Source organism: Anarhichas minor, unplaced genomic scaffold, assembly GCF_050575085.1.
Source record: "Anarhichas minor isolate MPS153535 unplaced genomic scaffold, ASM5057508v1 ptg000058l, whole genome shotgun sequence".
Taxonomy (NCBI): Eukaryota; Metazoa; Chordata; class Actinopteri; order Perciformes; family Anarhichadidae; genus Anarhichas; species Anarhichas minor.
The window spans coordinates 4,826,474-4,847,564 of NW_027466504.1; the positions used below are offsets into that span (position 1 = coordinate 4,826,474).

The following is a 21,091-nucleotide window of genomic DNA, read 5'->3' on the forward strand; positions in this document are numbered from 1 at the left end:
TAGGCCTAGACGCTGCCTCACCAGTATTGAACAGCTATAAGAGAATTCTTAGTCTTCTATCATTCTGTGCACGGTTATTAATCTTACAGTATTGGCTAGACGGCGCACAACCATCTGTTTCAAGTTGGCTTTATGATGTTCTACAACTACTCCCATTGGAGAGGCTCACACATGTTCTCCAAGGAGACATAAATGGGTTCTTCTCTGTTTGGAACCCTGTTATGGATTTTATTGGAGAGGACTATGCCGAAACCATACGAATAGATTTTGCAACGTGGGATCCAAGTGAGCTGGTGAAGGGAAAAGTCCACAATATTTAATATTATTTAATTGTTGTGACAGGTATAATATGGACGATGATGATCTACAACTGTGCTGTTTTCTCAGATAAAAAAAAAAATAACATGGTTTGTTGCTGAGTTTGACTGTCTGTATAGTTAGCCGCAATTAATATTTAATTGTTATTGCAGGGTCAATATGGAGGGTGATGATTTATGTTTGTTTTGGTTTCTTATGTCTCGATTTTTTTTGTGTCTATGAAGCTGAGCATCGACATCAAAAATCAACCACATCAGGCAACACACACTGGTGGCAGATGACGAGCATCAAAACATCCAACTATTGTTTGACACGAAAGAAAGAGAGAGAAAGAGAACTGTCTCTCTCTTTCTTTCTCTTTTTATTGTGAATGTAAACGGTTTCAAACACCACCATTGTTATTTAATCCACTATGGATCACATTTTTCTATTCTCCAAGGTTCTTACAATAGAGTGGAAACACAAACAGCAATTCACAAAAATTACTTGTGGACCCTAGTTTAGTCTCTGAGATTAGTTCCTCTGGTTCCATAGTTCTGGTTAATTTCCTGGTGAAAAAGGGGTTCATGAAATCTGAAATGCTGATGAACAAATTCGAAGATTCAGAAAGAGAGAAGCTGTTTACACTGCATGGAGCTGATAGTTTAGAGACATTTAAATCATTGAAGACAAAATAACTTGATCTGACCTGAGAGTTCCCAGTGTCCAGTGTGGACTCTTCAGTCCAGCAGACAGCAACTTCACTCCTGAATCCTGCAGGTCGTTGTTACTCAGGTCCAGCTCTCTCAGACTAGAGGACTGAGAGCTGAGAACTGAGGAAAGATCTTCACAGCTTCTCTCTGAGAGGTGACAGTCACTCAATCTGAAGAGACAACAATCAACAAGAAGAAAAATAACATTTGTGTTAAAAAGAAATCCTCTTTGATAATGAGTCTGGACTAAAGTACAATCAGAAAGAACAAAGCTAATTTGTTCAGTGAAAGTGGATAAAATTCTTACTGTTCTACTCTAAACACGATAAAAGATTCAGTAAATTGTTCTCTACTGTAGTACTATCAATATCAGGATGAGGGTTAGATATTTAATGTTTTTCATTTGTGTTAAATACAAAGTTAGGCTTTTCTGTCGCCTTCAAGACTCATTTGAGAGAGAGAGAGAGAAAGAGAAAAAGAGAAAAAGAGAAATTCAAGTTCATATTCTGATTTCATGTCGGTTACGTTCTAAAGAAGAAATAAACAACAATCAAACTACCTGAGAGTTTCCAGTTCACAGTGTGGACTATCCAGTCCAGCAGACAGCAGATTCACTCCTGAATCCTGCAGGTCGTTGTTACTCAGGTCCAGCTCTCTCAGACTAGAGGACTGGGAGCTGAGAACTGAGGAAAGATCTTCACAGCTTCTCTCTGAGAGGTTACAGTCATTCAGTCTGAAGAGACAACAATCAACAAGAAGAAAAATAACATTTGTGTTAAAAATAAATCCTCTTTGATAATGAGTCTGGACTAAAGTACAATCAGAAAGAACAAAGATAATTTCTTCAGTGAAAGTGGATAAAACTCTTGCTGTTCTACTCTAAACACGATAAAAGATTCAGTTCATTGTTCTCTACTGTAGTACTATCAAGATCAGGATGAGGGTTAGATATTTAATGTTTTTCATTCATGTTAAATACAAAGTTAGGCTTTTCTGTCGCCTTCAAGACTCATTTGAGAGAGAGAGAGAGAGAACAAAGTGAAGGAAAATGAGAAATTAAACTTCATATTCTGATTTCATGTGAGTTACGTTCTAAAGTAGAAATAAATAACCATCAAACTCTCAGCAGATCGTCACTGTAGAGTCAGACATTTAAGTTTTCAGTCTCTTTTCCACCTCTGCTTTTCTCCTTTTCATTCATTAATTATATCAAACATAATATCACAAAGCATAAAGAAGAGGAACAACAGGATGACCCTGTGATGTTTTACTGTGAATGAAAACTGGGTTTCAAACTCTGTCAGCGTTTTTTAATCCACTGTGGATCAAATTTATCTGTTCTACAAGATTTAGATTAGATTAGATTAGATTAGATAGGTACTTCATTAATCTCGCAAGGGGAATTTTTTTTTGTTGCTACAGCAGCATTTATAGGTACAGGTAAAGAAAAGCAATACAAATAACATTTTTAAAAAGTACACAATATATTCAATAAAATAGAATAATATTAAATTAATTAACTGAACAATAGTGCAAAGATTTAGCAAACAAACAAACAACAACAACAGTATAACGGTGAAACAGTGTTAAAGTTGTGTGATTGATTTGGCCAGAGGTGATTTATTGTAAAGTTCTTATGATGTGATGGAAACACAAACGGAAATTCAAAAGAGGACTTTTGGACCCTAGTTTAGGCTCTGAGATTATTTCCCCTGGTTCCATAGTTCTGGTTAATTTCCTGGTGAAAAAGGGGTTCTTGAAATCTGAAATCCTGATGAACAAATTCAAAGATTGAGAAAGAGAGAGGCTGTTTACAAAGCATGGATCTGATAGTTCAGAGAAACATTTAAATCATTTCAAACAAAATAACTTGATCTTACCTGAGAGTTTCCAGTTCACAGTGTGGACTCTCTAGTCCAGCAAAGAGCAACTTCACTCCTGAATCCTGCAGGTCGTTGTTACTCAGGTCCAGCTCTCTCAGACTAGAGGACGGGGAGCTGAGAACTGAGGACAGAGCTTCACAGCTTCTCTCTGAGAGGTTACAGCCACTCAGTCTGAAGAGACAATGATGAAGAAAAAATGAGCAAGAAGTAGAAAAGATAGCAGCATATTTAAGTTATGATATATGAATCTAACTCTCTCTGTACTTACAGAGCTTTGTTGGAGGCTTCGACCACTGGCAGCAGCCTCAGAAGAGCCTCCTCTGAAGCAGAGTATTTCTCCAGGTCAAACACGTCCAGATATTTTCCTGATGACAGTAAGATGAAGACCAGAGCTGACCACTGAGCAGGAGACAGTTTATCTGTGGAGAGACGTCCTGAACTCAGGGACTGTTGAATCTCCTCCACTAGAGAACCATCATTCAGTTCATTCAGACAGTGGAACAGATTGATGCTTTTCTCTGGAGACACATTCTCACTGATCTTCTTGTTGATGTACTGGACTGTTCTCTGATTGGTCTGTGAGCTACTTCCTGTTTGTGTCAGCAGACCTTGTAGGAGAGTCTGATTGGTCTGCAGTGAAAGACCCAGGAGGAAGCGGAGGAACAAGTCCAGGTGTCCATTTGGACTCTGTAAGGCCTTGTCAACAGCACTCTGGTAGAGACGTGTTGATTTGCCACTGAACACTTCAGACCACCAGGAGGTTGTTTGTTCTGACAGCAGATTGACACCAGAGTTGATGAAGGTCAGATGGACGTGAAGAGCAGCCAGAAACTCCTGAACACTCAGATGGACGAAGCAGAACACCTTGTCCTGGTACAGTCCTCTCTCCTCTCTAAAAATCTGTGTGAACACTCCTGAGTACACTGAGGCTGCTCTGATATCGATGCCACACTCTGTCAGGTCGGATTCATAGAAGATCAGGTTGCCTTTCTGCAGCTGATCAAAAGCCAGTTTTCCCAGAGACTCAGTCATCTTCCTGCTCTCTGGACTCCAGTGTGGATCTGTCTCAGCTCCTCCATCATACTTGACCTTCTTCAGTTTGGACTGAACCACCAGGAAGTGGATGTACATCTCAGTCAGGGTCTTGGGCAGCTCTCCTCCTTCTCTGGTCTTCAAAACATCCTCCAGAACTGTAGCAGTGATCCAGCAGAAGACTGGGATGTGGCACATAATGTGGAGGCTTCGTGAGGTCTTGATGTGGGAGATGATCCTGCTGGCCTGCTCCTCATCTTTGAATCTCTTCCTGAAGTACTCCTCCTTCTGTGGGTCAGTGAACCCTCTGACCTCTGTCACTATTCCAACACACTCAGGAGGGATCTGATTGGCTGCTGCAGGTCGTGTGGTTATCCAGAGGCGAGCAAAGGGAAGCAGTTTCCCCCTGATGAGGTTTGTCAGCAGTACATCCACTGAGGTGGACTCTGTAACATCAGTCAGGATCTCATTGTTGTGGAAGTCCAGAGGAAGTCGACACTCATCCAGACCGTCAAAGATGAACAGAACCAGGAACTCTTCAAACCTGCAGATTCCTGCTTCTTTGGTTTCACTGAAGAAGTGATGAACAAGTTCCACCAAGCTGTACTTTTTCTCTTTCAGCACATTCAGCTCTCTGAAAGTGAATGGAAATGTGAACTGTATGTCCTGGTTGGCTTTGTCTTCAGCCCAGTCCAGAGCGAACTTCTGTGTTAAGACTGTTTTCCCAATGCCAGCCACTCCCTTTGTCATCACTGTTCTGATTGGTTCCTCTCTTCCAGGTGAGGCTTTAAAGATGTCTTCTTGTCTGATGGTTGTTTCTGCTCTGTGCGATTTCCTGGATGCTGTTTCAATCTGTCTGACCTCATGTTCATCATTGACCTCTGCAGTCCCTCCCTCTGTGATGTAGAGCTCTGTGTAGATCTGATTCAGAAGGGTTGGGTTTCCTGCTTTAGCAATCCCCTCAAACATACACTGGAACTTCTTCTTCAGGTTAGATTTGAGTTCACGCTGACAAACTGCAGCAAGAAGTCCTAAATGAACACACAACAAAGAACATCAATGAGTCAGAGAATAGATTTCAACATGTCATTTCCTCAAAAATGAGTCTATGAATATATTTTAGTCCATCTCTTGAGACATTAGTAAACGTCCCATTTATCCAGCATGTTAAATCTTTAGAGAAATCCTCTTACTGCTCTGCAGACAGTCAGCCAGCTCCTCCTGCTTCATTCTCCTCAGGAAGTGCAGTGTGATCTTCACAAATGCCTCTCTGCTGCTCCTCCTCTGCTCTTCATCCTCACCGTCCAACACCTCCTCATCCTCCCTTTGACTCTCTAAGCATTCTGGGTAATCTGAACTCACAACCTTCTGGATCTTCTTCAGCTCGTTCTTCACAAAAGTGACGATGTTCTCCTCCAGCAGCTGGAACAGAATATTCTATGAATGACACAAACTAAAACCATGGAACCAAACATCAGATCCATGTTGGATAGACTGACAATCCACTGGTCTACAAAGTGCAGCATGGAGATGATTGTGAACAGAATAGATGTAAAAGTAGTTGTACATGTACAGACCATAAATATGGAGTCCAGATTTGTCTGATGCTGCTTGGCAGACTGACCTCTGGGAACTTCTGAGCTCTCCTGGTCCTCTCTGTGGAGAAATCATGAAAGGATCATCTCACATTGTGTCTGTCCACACAGAGAGATAAGGTAAGGTCCATGAAGTGATATCTGGATGTGGATCAGATGAGTCCCTGTAGTGGTAAAAGTTTACTAGTCCTGCTGATCCCACTGAGAATCAACAGCTCAGTCTTTCAGCTCACTGTTTTCTTCACCAGTCAGTTTGGTTTAGTCCCAACAGCTCTCACCAAGCCCTCCATGTAGTTCTCCCTCCCTCACTGTACACTGCTGAAGTGCCCTGGAGCAAGGCACCCAGAACCTGCAGCTGCTCCAGTCTCAGTGTCAGAGTTTGTACTGGGCAGCTCCCAGTATGAAAGAATGACACTAAACCAGTATATTGCTGCTGCTAAGGGCAGACGCCCCTCGATTACAAATCTCCCTGTAGAGTCCAAGCGCCAAAGACTCTGTCAAGACTTTATCATCACATATCATCGGTTAATAAAAAACAATTATCTTTTCTTCATCTAACTTGTCTCTCCTGATTGAACTGCCACAAGTCTGCATACCTTGATAACTTGTTCCCAGGCCTCTGAATGTAGTCCCCAAACCCCTGCAGCTAGTCCCCAGACCTCTGAACCTGGTAATTAGTCTTCTGAAACTACTTCTCATACCTCGAAACCAAAACTCTGGAGCTATTTCCCAGACAACTTCAGCTAGTCCCCAGAGCAGTGAAGCTTTTCTAAAGACATTTGCAGCTAGTCCCATTCCTCTGTCTCCAGAAATCTGCAGCTATCTGAAAATATGACCTCTCCTGGTCGACTCTGTGGAGGAATTAGCTCACATTGTGTTTGCACCAGAAACTGTTTACAGTTAATGACTTACACACAAACACATACAGACCGGTTAGTTAAATATATTGAGTTATGTCATGATTGATCATCATGAAAACAACACTGTAAACAATGCAAGACCAATTCTGTGTTTCATAACTGAGAATCAGAACAGTTCATCATTGGTTTCATTGGTTTTAAGAACTTACTCTGGGTCATAAGAATGGCGTCCATCTTTGAAGTCAATCAGATGACCTGTAGACCGATCACTCTTCATGGACACACAGCTGGGTACAGGAAACTTTTCTCTCTGCTGCTGTGAACTGATAGAAACACTGAGATTTACTGAATATACTCAATTTCTCTTTCTGCTTTCACTGTTTTTATTGGACAGTGAAAGTCATGTTGTTGCCATTGAAACATGTCTTTAATGATGAAGAAGACACAGCTTCTTTATGGTGACTTGTTGTCATTACAATGACACACAATAACTAAAACTATTCGAGTCACATCTTGTAGCAGTTTGACTTGGAGCCGGGGAGCCTGACTGGTAGATATGTGTGATGCACGAGCATGCTTAAAGGCGCTGATCTCCACAATCTGATGTGGTACATGGAGTTTTGTAATTTTATACCAATGCCAGGCTAAGACTTAATACTGTCGACCTGCCACCCCACATGAGCCACGCACTATGTTCCCTGATTGCAATTGCGATTAGCAATCTGGGGCTTTTGCTTTAATGAGGGTATTCCTGGAGTCATCTGCAAAGCAACAGCCTAGTTATCAACAAAGGCTGGGACATATAAGTACAAACATCCAACAGGCAACTCTTTTAAACCACTGACTCTTCATCGAACTGCACTCTACCACCAGAACCCTTGCAGGTAGTGCCAAACATATGAAGCTCTAGTGTAAGTTCAGTCAGGAAGACTATACTCTTGTATGCTTAGGCTAAAAGTTTCTTTCTCACTCATTATTTCCTTGCTGTCACTGTTCGGGGCTGTCAATCATGATATCAGCTGTTTAGATCAGCTGGTCTCTATCCAATATTACATTGAAACAATTGGATCATTATCCTATCATCTTGCTGCTGTCTAATTATGTTTACTCTGCAATTGTTGCATTTTTATCATATTCTACTAAATACCCATATCAATTGTGTTCTGATATGTGGTGTCATATCAGGTAAGTGGTGTTATATCGTCGTATCTGGTAAGTAGAAACCTATTCATTCTATTTTTACAAGTGGTTCATATTCTTGTATTCTCATAATTTAGTCATAGGCTATCTGCTACATTTCCATTACTTCTGTAATTGCTCACAATCATTGTATTCTAATAAGTGACGTCATGGACATCGTATATCGAAGTGGTATCAGATCCATCGCATTACTAATTCTCAGGTCACTGCTGACTTGTTTTGGTTAAATCCATTCAATGTCTTATGAGTGATGTGTGATTCATTTAAAGTGCAGGTAATGGAGACTTACTGCTTGGCAAAATGTATAAAATGTAATGCCTGTCATTCCAGTACACTAGTCTAAGCTCAAACTGTTGCTATTCAGGTCACTGCTGGCCATTAGCCATTGCTGACTAGAGCCTACATTGCAATCAGGGCATTGCTGTCCTCAGGCCATTGCTGGCTAAGATCAAAAAAGTTGATCTCGCAAATGCTCTGGTCAGTGCTGACCTAGTCATTGCAACGTTTTTGTTCACGTTTACTCATTTGTGGTAAATCGCTGATTCTAATCTCTAAACGTCAAATTTCTGTCATGCTCCTTGTTATGCCTCATCTCTTAGCAGCTTATGCAATCTTCATCGATCATTTGTGACCCGTTTCATTCCCGCTTGGTAAGTCAACATTCTTTTGGAGGAAATATTAGGCTGTGGTTTATTTTTTTCCTTTTGGGGGATTTATCTTGCTGCTGCTAAGGGCAGACGCCCCTCAATTACAAATCTCCCTGTAGAGTCCAAGCGCCAAAGACTCTGTCAAGACTTTATCATCACATATCATTGGTTAATAAAAAACAATGATCTTTTCTTCATCTAACTTGTCTCTCCTGATTGAACTGCCACAAGTCTGCATACCTTGATAACTTGTTCCCAGGCCTCTGAATGTAGTCCCCAAACCCCTGCAGCTAGTCCCCAGACCTCTGAACCTGGTAATTAGTCTTCTGAAACTACTCCTCATACCTCGAAACCAAAACTCTGGAGCTATTTCCCAGACAACTTCAGCTAGTCCCCAGAGCACTGAAGCTTTTCTAAAGACATTTGCAGCTAGTCCCATTCCTCTGTCTCCAGAAATCTGCAGCTATCTGAAAATATGACCTCTCCTGGTCGACTCTGTGGAGGAATTAGCTCACATTGTGTTTGCACCAGAAACTGTTTACAGTTAATGACTTACACACAAACACATACAGACCGGTTAGTTAAATATATTGAGTTATGTCATGATTGATCATCATGAAAACAACACTGTAAACAATGCAAGACCAATTCTGTGTTTCAGAACTGAGAATCAGAACAGTTCATCATTGGTTTCATTGGTTTTAAGAACTTACTCTGGGTCATAAGAATGGCGTCCATCTTTGAAGTCAATCAGATGACCTGTAGACCGATCACTCTTCATGGACACACAGCTGGGTACAGGAAACATTTCTCTCTGCTGCTGTGAACTGATAGAAACACTGAGATTTACTGAATATCAGTGATTTAATAAACCTACTGTAATAAGTGTATTTGTATCCTGGTAGTTTTAGGAGACATTTAGTATGAAATCAATGTTTCATGTAGAAATGTTTCAATGTTGATGTTGAAGCTGTATTCAGTGCAGCAAAGACAAGAAATGATGCAGTGAGGTGACCATGATGGTTGAAGAGAAATGCTGTCCAATCAGGATGAAAAGAGCAACCATGTAGTGGAAAAGAGTTTTACCTGAGTGACCTTCTGACATCTTCATCACATTGTTTTCATCATTAGTTTGAAATCCTCACCTTTGATCAACAGTATGCCGTCCATCTTTGAAGACTATAGGTTGATGCATAGACCGGTCACTCTTCATGGACACACAGCTGGGTTCAGGTTCAGGTTCAGAGTTAGTGAATCAAAGACTTTGAGTCATGGGCCATGGACAGTTAGAGATGGTCATATCACCTCTGAGCTTTGGTCTGGCTGTCATGTTCCCCACACAGAGTGGTTTTAGGAAATTTGAGGAACCGATATAGAAGCATTTTAAAGAAAACATGATTTATCTGCCAGGCTTGAACTGTTTGTAGCTCATCTGCTCTGTCAAATACATTGTGGGGAAGTTTTGATCGGGAATCCGCTGTAGCACCCCGGCACAACGAAGCTGCAAAAATACCCAGATACTGGAAACTAGATTGAGCGGAGTTGAGATCTTCAAGAACTGAGTGAATGTAGTGGAGATACGCTTAGGAGGACCAAAGTCTCATGTTTGTTTTGAGGGTTCTGGGATGCGTAGAAGAGCTTTGAGAAGTGAAGTTATAAATTTCGGGCTGATGATGTACTGGTCATGTGGTGGAAGTAGTGGATACTCTTCCAAGCTGACCAGTAGGGTTGAGGGAGATCCAGGTGATCCATGATGAAGTTCTGGGACTCAATGATCAACGGAATTAGGGCGGGAATTACAAGTTGAACGAAAGAGTTGAAAATGGAGGAACCAATGGTGGATGTGTGTCTGCAACAGCTCCTGAACTTCTGGAACATTAAACAAGAAAGTGATGGAGTGACCTGGACGTGAGGACTGTGTGGAGAACATATTGGTGTGTAATAGAGTGCCAGATTAGACAGCGCATGAACAGCATGATGGGTGGGGCGTAGCAGCGTCCTTTGTTGATTAAGTAAATGACTGCAAGGTTTTTAGTGTAAGAAGGATGGACTTGCTGGACCATTCATGGCCCCATAGAATGGCTGCTGCTACTATGGGATAGATTTCATAGAGCAAAGAGGAAACAACTTGGTATTCACTCGAAAGCTCCTGGAGCCGTTCTGCTTTGATCCATCTTCCGTCATGAAAACCCCCCAAAAACCAATAGAAGGTGCGGCTTCACTGTATGGACCATATTCATGTGGGTAAGTGGGTTGATCATCTTAGAAAAGGTGATCCAGTTCCAGTTAGTGAGAACGTTGAGCCAGAGACGTAGTTCAAGTGAGAAAGATTCCAAGAGTGATGTGTCAGAAGGCGAGTTCGAGCTTGGCACTTGGTCCAAGTTCCCCTGCTAAGGCTGGCTGATGTGATTGCTGGGAGTGGAAAACTGGGGGCGCTGGCATCCTGATGCCAGATTCCCATCCCACTCGCTGATACGGTGGAGCAGTCGCTCAAAACATAGGAAGCGGGACAACCAATGAGTGAGCGGGAATCATTGTCTTGAACAAAGACACCATGGACTGTTGTGGAGGCGGCCTGGTCGCTACGATGGCTGAACGATACTGAATGAACGGTTCTCTCAAACCGATAACTTCTGTTATCTGCCCAGGAATAACCACAAATTGATGCAGTCATCACACATTTCTGTAACATCGTGAGCCTTTTTTGAAACATGTCTTGCTTATGTTTATTTAACATGGGATACTTGTTGCATTTCGTGCAGATTTTTTTGAACCAGTGTGTTGTTTGTCAGATGTCTTAAGACTTAAGACTGTTGAACTGTCACATCACTCATGTATGTGGTTTGGTCCACTCCTGTCTGATAAACAAACATCCATGTTCTCCTACACAGCTTCTTTAAACTGGCTCCCAGCCTCAGCTCACAGCAGCTCCAGACTCTGGTGCTGGTCTACAGGGAAGTGAAGGGAACTGGTCCTTCCTACTTACGAGCCATGGTCAAACCCTACAATCCTCCTCTACCTCTGGACGTTTGTCCGCCCTGTCCCTCAGAGGACCCTGTGGTCTCTCATCTCGATCATCACTCTTTTCTGTTCTGGTCCCACAGTTGTGGAATGAAGTACTGAAGTCAGGACAGCAGAGTCACTGAACATCTTCCACCACGATCTGAGAGCCATCTGTCACACAACACCTTCACATACCTGACGTACATCTCATTTCGTTAAAATATAAAAATGTAGCTTTCTAACACACTTTCAGTTGTTTATTTGAGAAGAATGTACCTTCATTTTTTCATGACATCTACCTGAAGTTCTTGTTCAGTTTGACTGCTCTGATTGTAAATCACAGTGGACTGTAATAAACGCTGTCCCTCATTGATTGTCTAAACTCAAACACACTGTCCTGGTTGTAGTTTGGAGACATATTAGGTAATAAACCACTTCATGTTTTATCAAGGAAGTGACTGATGACTGATGTAGTTCTGGTTTTTCTACTTCTCGTTACTTTTCAGAAAGCAGAACAAATAGCAGTATCATGACCTGCTCACTTTTCTTTGCAGAGTATATCAGCAGCAGTAGAAGACCAGTTATACAGCTATTAGGTACATTTTACATTTAATTTGTACTTACTCTGCAGCAGAGACATTTCGTCCTTTAAAATCGATGCCATGTTTGTGTGACTGGTTGGTCTCAGGGGACACACAGCTGGGTTCAGGTTCAGGTCCAGGGGACTCTGTTCTCTGATGGATCCTGGCACACAGAGGAAGAGCAGCAGGGAAGGTAATTCAATTTTTAGTCTTCATTCTCAGCAGCTGTTGGAAAAACTAGCAGCTATCAATAAGAAAAGGATCAATACAGCAACGTTTTATTTGAAATCCTGAAGAATGTGTGTGAGTGCTGGGAATCTGAAGATTATGAATAAAGAAGCTATAATTATGTGACACGTAGCATCTTCTAGCACAGCTGGGATTTGAGCTGATGATGTTTAATCAACAAGGTTCACACTGCACCAAGAAGCTAATGCCAGACACAGAGATGCACATCTACAACAAACTATTATATTATTGTAGATTAACAGTTTAACGTACAAATTATTATCCATGATAATTTCTCAGAGCTCAAGATAACGTCTTGAAACAGTTCAAAACCCAAAAATATTCAGTTTACAATGATGCAATAAAGAAAAAAAGTTTAATTGGAGAAAGATCAACTCATAACATTGGAAGAGATGTTCATCTGTAAAACAACGTTAAAAAAGTAATGAGTCTAAATGAATCCCAGCTGAACGTGAAGTATGTTGACTGAGTGTAAACCTCACTGACCACCAGGGGGAGCTCAGCAGCTGATGTAGAAACATAAAGCTCCACCCTCTGGACCTGAACACTGAGCCCTCCCAGACTCCTGTCACTCTGTGATGTGTTCAAGTGCTCTCTATTAATAAGACCGTCACACTGCTGGGTCCAGAGGGTTAACACAAGGACTTCAATCGTTGTCATGGATACAGCAGGACATGTGTCATGTTGAACCTGAGATCATCTCACAATTTGTCTAAAGAGCTCCAGTCAGCTTTTGAATCAACAACTTTATCTAAAATGTTCAGTCTGCTGCTTCAGACAGTAAAACAGACCCATGATGTAATTTACAGTAAATATAGAATACAAATATATAAACTCTTCACACAGTTCATATTAGTCTGACATGAAACCCTCAGCTGATCCTCTTCACACTCACAGATGCTCCTATTTATTTCTGTCGGATTCAATGTGAAGAAAAACTCTGACTTCAGATAACATAGAAATCTAAATGATAAACCTCAATGTATCTACAGCAACATCAATAACTTATAATAACTAATAATTATTAGTTATTGGTTGTAAAATCAGTGAGGTATCAAAGTCTGAACTGAAGTCCAGTATCAGAATTCAATCTAACGACTGTAACTGTTTTATGGATTTATGGGATTATTATGAGTCAATGTTCAAGTGAAAGAGCAGAGAAACAGACCTCTGCAATAGTTCCTAGACCTCTAGAACTCGTCTATAGACCTCTCTGCGTACATTGGTTCTCACTTCATAGACTGATAAGGTCAACATAATAATACATTGTCATTGAGCTTATGAAGTGATTAATTAACAGAGTAGAACTGGTCATTTGATCTATGAGAGCACTTTGACCAACAGAGGCCTCAATAAACATGAAATATGAGCTTCATAAAATACCTGAAGGATCAAAGTCCAGACTTTAGTCCAGTATCAGAACTCAATCTAACGACTGTATCTGTTTTATAGATTTATAGGTTTATTATGAGTCAATGTTCAAGTGAAAGAGCAGAGAAACAGTCAACATCAAGTTAGTAAGAATGAATATGTTGAAGGTAAAACAGGATCAAATGTAATGAGAAGTGTTGAGTGTGATACCTTTTCATGTTGCTGATAAGCTGCAGCCACCTGATGAAGACAGACAGACGGGTTCATCATTAGTCTTCAGTCTCATTTGATTTGTGTCTCAGCAGGAAATGGGATCTGTTTCTGCATGTAGACTTTAAAGACAGCCAGCTGTAGTTTCAAGTATCTGTTGTCAGATCAGCTTTGTGCTGTGGACTCATTATCAAAGACAGGAGGTCAACACATGAACCAACAAAGAGCAGCTCGTCTGTCATGAATTAAAGTTCACTTACTCAGTTTCTTCTCATGAACTTCAACACTCTGCAGCTCTCTGCTGTCTGGACCAGGTCTGTGTGGAAAAAGAGTTTTCTGTTGATGTGCGTGAGACGATGAGCTCCATCAGGATTAAATCCTCTTCTTCTTCTTCATCAGTCCTCAGTGTCTTCAGGCTGCTGTCACACTCCAACACTTTAATAAACCAGTCTGAACCTGCAGCACTCAGTTCAAAGATCAGCTGCATCATGTTTATATGACTTTATATGATACGTGTTAAAGTTTAACCCACATCATCTTCCACACTGGAACAAACCTGAGAACATAAAGCTCCTCATCACTGACAACATCAACACTCCAACACTGTGATTGACTTTAAAAGAGGACATGAATTCACCTCCAGAGCTGTAAATGTGTTTGTACCAATCTCCCCCGGGGATACATGAAGTATCCATCTAGTCACATATTATATACAATGCCTATAAAAAGTATTCACCCCCTTGGATGTTTTCCCATTTTGTTGCTTTTATACATGAAATCATGATCAATAAAAAGCTTCTTTCATGTCAAAGTGAAAACAGATTTTTACAAACTAATGTCAATTAATTAAAGATATATAGTTTAAAATAAGTGTTTGCATAAATATTCACCCCCTTTAAAGTGACTGACCTAATTCAACAGAAGTCCAGCTAGTTGATGCCAGCAGTGTCACACGTAGTGAAATGGAGATGACCTGAGTGCAGTTGATGTGTGTCAAGTGATTGTAGTATAAACACACCTGTGTCTGGGAGGTCCAGTCTCAGGTTCATCAGTATTCCTGCTACAATTGCAACATGAAGACAAAAGAACACTCCAAGCTACTCAGAGAAAAGATCATTGAAAAGTACAAGTCAGGAGATGGCTACAAAAAGATTTCCAACTCACTGGACATCCCACAGAGTTCAGTTCAGTCCATCATTAAGAAATGGAAGGAGTATGGCACTTGTTTAAATCTCCTAGAGCTGGCCGTCCTCACACACTGAGTGACAAGAAGAGAACTGATGAGGGAGAACACCAAGACACCTAGGACCACTCTGAAGGAGTTAAAAGCCTCAGTGACTCAGATGGGAGAGACTGTACATACAGCAACTGTTGCCGGGGTTCTTCACCAGTCGAAGCTGTATGGGAGAGTGGCAAAGAGAAAGCCACTGTTAAAAAAAGCTCACATGAAATCTCGCCTGGAGTTCACTCAAAGGCATGTGGGAGACACCAATGTCAATTGGAAGAAGGTTCTTTGGTCTGATGAGACAAAAATTGAGCTTTTTGGCCATCAGACTAGACGCTATGTTTGGTGAACACCAAACACTGCACATCACCACAAACACACCATCTCCACCGTGAAGCATGGTGGTGGCAGCATCATGCTCTGGGAATGCTTCTCAGCAGCAGGCCCTGGAAGGCTTGTAAAGGTAGAGGGGAACATGAATGCAGAAAAATATCACCAAATCCTGGAGGATAATCTGACTCAGTCTGCAAGAGAACTACGACTTGGGAGAAGATTTATTCTCCTGCAAGACAACGACCCCAAGCATACAGCAAAAGCTCCGCAGAATGGTTCAAAGACCACAAGGTGAATGTTCTGGAGTGGAAGTCAAAGCCCAGACCTCAATCCAATCCAGAATCTGTGGCTGGACTTGAAAAGAGCTGATCACGCCCGATCCCTGAGCAACCTGACAGAGCTTGAGCTGTTTTGAAGAAGAATAGAGAAAAATCTTAGTGTCCAGATGTGCCAGCCTGAGTGAGACACATCCACACACACACTCAGTGCTGTGATTGCAGCCAAAGGTGCATCTACTAAATACTGACCTGAAGGGGGTGAATACTTATGCAATCTTTACTTTACCTTATATATTTTTAATTAATTGCCATTATTTTGTAAAAATCTGTTTTCACTTTGATATTAAAGAGTTTTTTTTTCGCAAATTCTTGTCAAAAAAGCCAAATTATATTGACCATGATTTCATGTATAAAAGCAACAAAAGGATGAAACATCCAAGGGGGGTGAATACTTATGCAAGGCACTGTATATATATTCTAAAAAAAGATAATATTTCATACATGCCAAGTTCATTTCGCGTGTGTAAAATGATGGAACCGTCCACGGAGAGGGATCACCGCCATCTCTATGTGCGTCCTGTGTTTCACTTTTCACGCTGGTGCAGTCCTATAGCTGTGAACCACAAGCTGAACTACAAAGTGGTTCTATATAGTTAGTGGTATGTAGAAATTTGACTCCTACATAATATAAATATCAACAAAAATAGCTTATTGATGGCATACTTGACAGGCTGATGCACCTTGAAAATGTTTCTCTATCTTTATTTGAAATATTTGAACCCCTACTGAATCCTTAAATGATGATGAAACGAGCCCTTCTCAGATTCACCTGCACCGAGCGCATCTTGACCCCACTGTGGTCCAACAGCTCCTCCTCTCTGCCACGCTGAGACCTGCGTCTCATGCACGAAGCAGGGACATTGTACAACCCCCCCCCCCTTTTCACTTTAATATACTTGTACACATACACACACACACACACACACACACACACACACACACACACACACACACACAGTGAGGCTTCCAGCTCATTTGTCTGTCAGTTTGACTGATCTGTCTACAGCATGTTGTGACGTCCTTGGGAGGAAACGGTGAGGCAAGTCCTATTATAAACTTCATATGTGAGTGTTGTTGATAACAGTCTGATTTGTTCCGTCCCCAAGTGTCCCGACAATGAATTCATGCACACACTAACCTGGTAACCTAAGTGCCAATTCCCACTGCATCTCTCCATCGGCCTAAACAACACAACTGTTTGTTTTCATCACCAGCTAAATAAATCAAAGCAGGTCCACACAGCAGCCTCACAGCAGTCATGTTTACTGTGATGAACACATCTGGGCTGAACTATTCAGCTTGACAGCAGCTCCTCTCATGAACATTGAGAAATGACAAATCATGACAAATGACAGTTTATTTATATTTTGTTAAATTTTTGTCATATTTTTCACTTCTATGTTTTTTCTCTCTTGTCATCTGAACACTGTCCACCAAATTTCCCTTCAAAATAAAACTTTGAATACCTTTAAGGCATATTTTGTACTAGTGAAGAATAGTGCTTGGGTTACACCGAATTTAAAACCATAGACTGTATATAAAAAGCTGAATCTCTAGAGGAGAGCCGGGAGCCTCATGCTCTGGCTGACTGCAGGTCAGCAGCTTCGCCCAGAAAGAGACCGAGACCGCTGTAGACGGCATCGTCTGACAAAGGTGCTGCAATCCAGTAACCAAGGTGAGGTGCTGTGAATATCCACATGAGTTTTCCTACTGACACCAGCGTCCCTAGCCCCATTCTCATCCGTCCACCTAAAACAAACAGACAACAAAACAAACAGTATATAATTGTCTTTAAAACTACCACAAACATGTCAGACCTTAATAATTGTAACAGTTTGCCACGTTTGTGTCTTTTGACACTTTCTTGAGAATAAGAACGATTTCTTCCTCGCCACAAATGAGGGGAGACACAAAAACATAGCTGTGTATTAACCGCATGTCTGATAAATTAAAGCTGGCCTTCTGTTCACATTTTACAAGTGTCTCAAAAGTATTTCCATTCGCTGACTGACTGTGATGCTGAACTCTATCGACCAAAGAGAGCTCTTCTTCCTCCCACTAGTCTGAACTAAAGGTAGTGTTGATCATACTGACGTATAGCAGTATGATGGATTAGTGTCTCAGTGTCTAGCCATGTATTTGTAGGAAATATGATCTTTGAATCTATGTTTGAAATGATCAAGCCTGCATAAGTCAGTAAGTGAAAGTAGGAATTTTATTTACCTGAGTAACTGGACATATTTTGAATAATATCTGAAGTGGAAATTCTTCATGAAAGGAAAGATTCAAATGTTACAAAGTCTGGTTAAGTTCTGAATCTAAATAGTTATTTTTATATTTTGTTTTTAACCTCCATAGCCCTAGCCCTATTTTTAGCCCTCTGCTCAAAAATTGCATACCCATACCTTTTAGACTGTAGATCTGAAACTACAAGGTCTATTTTAATAATTTTGATGGTATAATACAGGTAAAACCTGTGAGAGACTTGTTCAGATGTGTAAATATTGTGTATATGTTACTGGTTAATAGTGAATGAAGATGGCACACAGCTCAAATTGAAAAGTTCCAGATTCGCCTGAAAAAAAAGTACTTTTATTGAACTTTTTTTTTTAAATAATGCAGATTGAAGCCTAAAAATACTCCACAGTCACAGCACAGGTTTGTGGTCTGTCCAAGCTAATTTTACTTAGCAGGCCAGCATAAATGAGGTCTGAGTACAGAATTTCAAGCCAAATTTTCATTTTTGGAACCAGATTTTGCTCTGCTCTATTCTAATTTTATATATTATATAACTACATATTAACTATATATTCACTTGCTTTATCACTAAGAGTGTTCAATACATCGTAATAAAGCAGTTTGCAATCATTTTCAGCCATGTTCAGTTATTTCCAGATGTCATAGGTCTCATCCAAGAAAAAAACCTGCTCTGACTCAGTGTGTATGTGGGATTTGTAAGGCCTGTGATTGGCGGATTTAATCATATGACACGTTGTTAGGTTTGGAATAGTCCATTGAAACCCGTCAGGGGTGTTATTTGTAAATCTTGATTAGGTGGGCTCAACCCCCATGCGAAAAATAGATTGGTCCAGGCGAAAAATGGCCCCATTTTCTCATGAAAGGTCACAGCACGTTCATTTCAATGCAGGCAGACAGAGCAGGAAATGCACTACAGCGCTGCAGCAACTTTCAATGGATTAACTGTTTTTTTCCGGACGAAAATCGCCAAAAGGTATGTAGATTTTACATTTATTTTCAGGAGAGCAGTGTGTGGGTTCTTGGCGTTTGTCCTGTGACCTTTGAATGCTTTGTCGGAGTTCTATTTGGACACGCTGGGTCGACGCCGTATTGAGCCCTCGTGCGAAATCATGTATCCTTCCGCCATTTTCGCTGCCGGCTTTGTGATAAAAGATGAATTTCTGCTGCATAGTTGGCGGATTTTTTGGAGAAAAATCCTGATATTGTGATAAATCTTCTAGTGTATTGAATTAGTTTGTGTATAACTGTGTATCATTGTGTAAAATGGCTTGCATGATGATTTTGCCCGGACTTTTTTTTTTTTTTTTTTTTTTTCGATATTTTACATGTCTGGACCATTTTTCATATTTCTTGATGAAAAGTCCATTCGGAACTTCGGTACCGGTACTCGAACCCCAAATGGGGCTCGCTCGGGCTATAGAGGAGATTTGGTGATTATTCATTACATTCCATCATTGTCTGCAGTCATCAGATCAGTCTTGGTTTTGTACACAGGAATTCACATAAAACAGATTGATATTAGAGATCCTATCAGTTTGTGTAACTTTGAATCACATTTTCTCATCACACTTTTAATTAAATGTTTTAATCCTTTTTATTTTAGTTTGCCAGCAGACACCTTTACTTACCTGTAACGTTTTGATAAGTCACCCTTTATGAAGGGCTAACTAAATGCTTGTGTTTCTCTCACTATAAAAAAGTCATCCAGTCTGTTGAAATGTTAGTAAGTCATTAATAAAGGGTCTTGAGTTTCTCAATTTCTAATATGCCATCAGCAGAATGTGTCCGTCAACTGTAATTATAAATGTAAACACATCATTAATAATACATTTTTATATGTATCAATCAATTATGCATTTGTAAATGTAAATATGTTGTATAATTGATATTGTTTTGCGACTCCCTGCAGCCCTTTTCTTTCTTTGAATTGAAAAGAAAGCATCCAAAATACACATAAAGGTGTTTATTTTAATGCACTTTTGTAATTTATTTCTGTAGATTTCTCCTAAAATCTTTCTTTCTCTTTTTGCATAAAAATAATGCCAATCTCTCAGATATTATGCAGCCATCTAATTTAAAAATAATCACCAAATTTAAAGATATACATGTACATCAGAAAGAGGAGAGTCAGGACTACAGTTGTCTTCCCTAACACGTCTTGTTCTGCTGCGCCCTCAGGTGGTGGAGGTCTGCTACGACGTCCTGAAGGAGCGTATCTTCTCCAAATAATGAGGGAAACAAGGGAAGGTGACCTTTGTTGACTGATTGAAATGTCATTAATACAATAAATGACTTAAGCAGGATTTCCTCTTTGCTCTATTTCTCTAAGATATCCAGTTTATCCTACAACGTTCGGCCTGTTGTGACAGTCAACAACGACAGTATATGGAACATATTTCACTGGGGATGTAACAATATACGGTGACTCAATACATCATACTGAGCAGCTGAAAAGTGGATCACAATGTGGACACATTTTCTTTATTTGAATAATAAAAGAGAGAAAAGTGTCTGGTTTGGGACTACTTTTCTCTCCAACGTTTCTGTGACACTTAAATTGAGTTGTGATGAGGTATACCTCTTAAGCTCGAGCCCTATTTGTAGGCCTCTGCTCGAAAATGGCATACCCATACTAAGGAGACCACAGTTCTGTAACTACAAGGTCTATTTCAGTAATCTTTGATGCTATAATCAGATAACACTTGTGAGATTTATTCAGATGGGTAAATATTGTGTATATGTTGCTGGTTAATATAGTGCATGAAGACATTACACAGCTCAAATTGAAAATAATCAGGTTCGCCTGAAAAAAAAAACACTTTTATTGATATGTTTTTGAAATAATGCAGCTGGCTCCCTAAAAACTCTCCCAAATCATAGCACAACCGATCAGTAGTTGCTGAATAAAGGTTGGCTGGGATAAAGTGAAGAATAAGAGGCTTTAGTACAGAGAGGTCACGCGAGGTCATCATTTTCGAACCAGCTGTTGCAGCTCTTACATTGTACTTTTATATACTATATAACTATATATTTCACTTTTTGTATCACTCATATTATTCAATACATCCAAATACAGCTGTTTAGAATAATTTTGAGAGCCAGGGTGGTCTCAGAGCCTGTCTCTGGCTCTCATCCATAGGATTTTCTCAGTTCATGTGTGTGTATGTGGCAGTAGCTCAGCCTATCATCGGTCGATTTCAGTCAATGAGCCCGCCTTCGACGCGTCAGAGTCTCAGGAATGCTGGCTTCGAAGCGGGTCTTGATTGACAGAAGTTTGAGCGAGTAACGTTGCAAG

General features: G+C 40.5%; 1 protein-coding gene across 1 annotated transcript; it reads right to left on the bottom strand.

Annotated features, from left to right (window-relative positions):
* Positions 1-538: 538 nt before the first annotated feature.
* LOC142933150 (protein NLRC3-like) lies at positions 539-6,657 on the bottom strand. The gene is made up of 7 exons (XM_076077292.1): positions 6,590-6,657; positions 5,503-5,581; positions 5,119-5,347; positions 3,162-4,956; positions 2,891-3,064; positions 1,007-1,180; positions 539-899 (listed from the first exon to the last, which is right to left on the bottom strand). The coding sequence occupies exons 1-7, from the start codon at positions 6,655-6,657 to the stop codon at positions 746-748; spliced, it is 2,673 nt and encodes an 890-aa protein (XP_075933407.1). The 3' UTR covers positions 539-745.
* Positions 6,658-21,091: the final 14,434 nt, after the last annotated feature.

Coding starts and splice junctions, on each gene's coding strand:
- LOC142933150 (XM_076077292.1), bottom strand. CDS start 6,657: ATGAAGAGTGATCGGTCTACAGGTCATCTGATTGACTTCAAAGATGGA. Junction 3,065..3,161: donor GAAGCCTCCAACAAAGCTCT/GTAAGTACAGAG, acceptor TTGTCTCTTCAG/ACTGAGTGGCTGTAACCTCT. Junction 900..1,006: donor TGGACACTGGGAACTCTCAG/GTCAGATCAAGT, acceptor TTTGTTCATCAG/CATTTCAGATTTCATGAACC.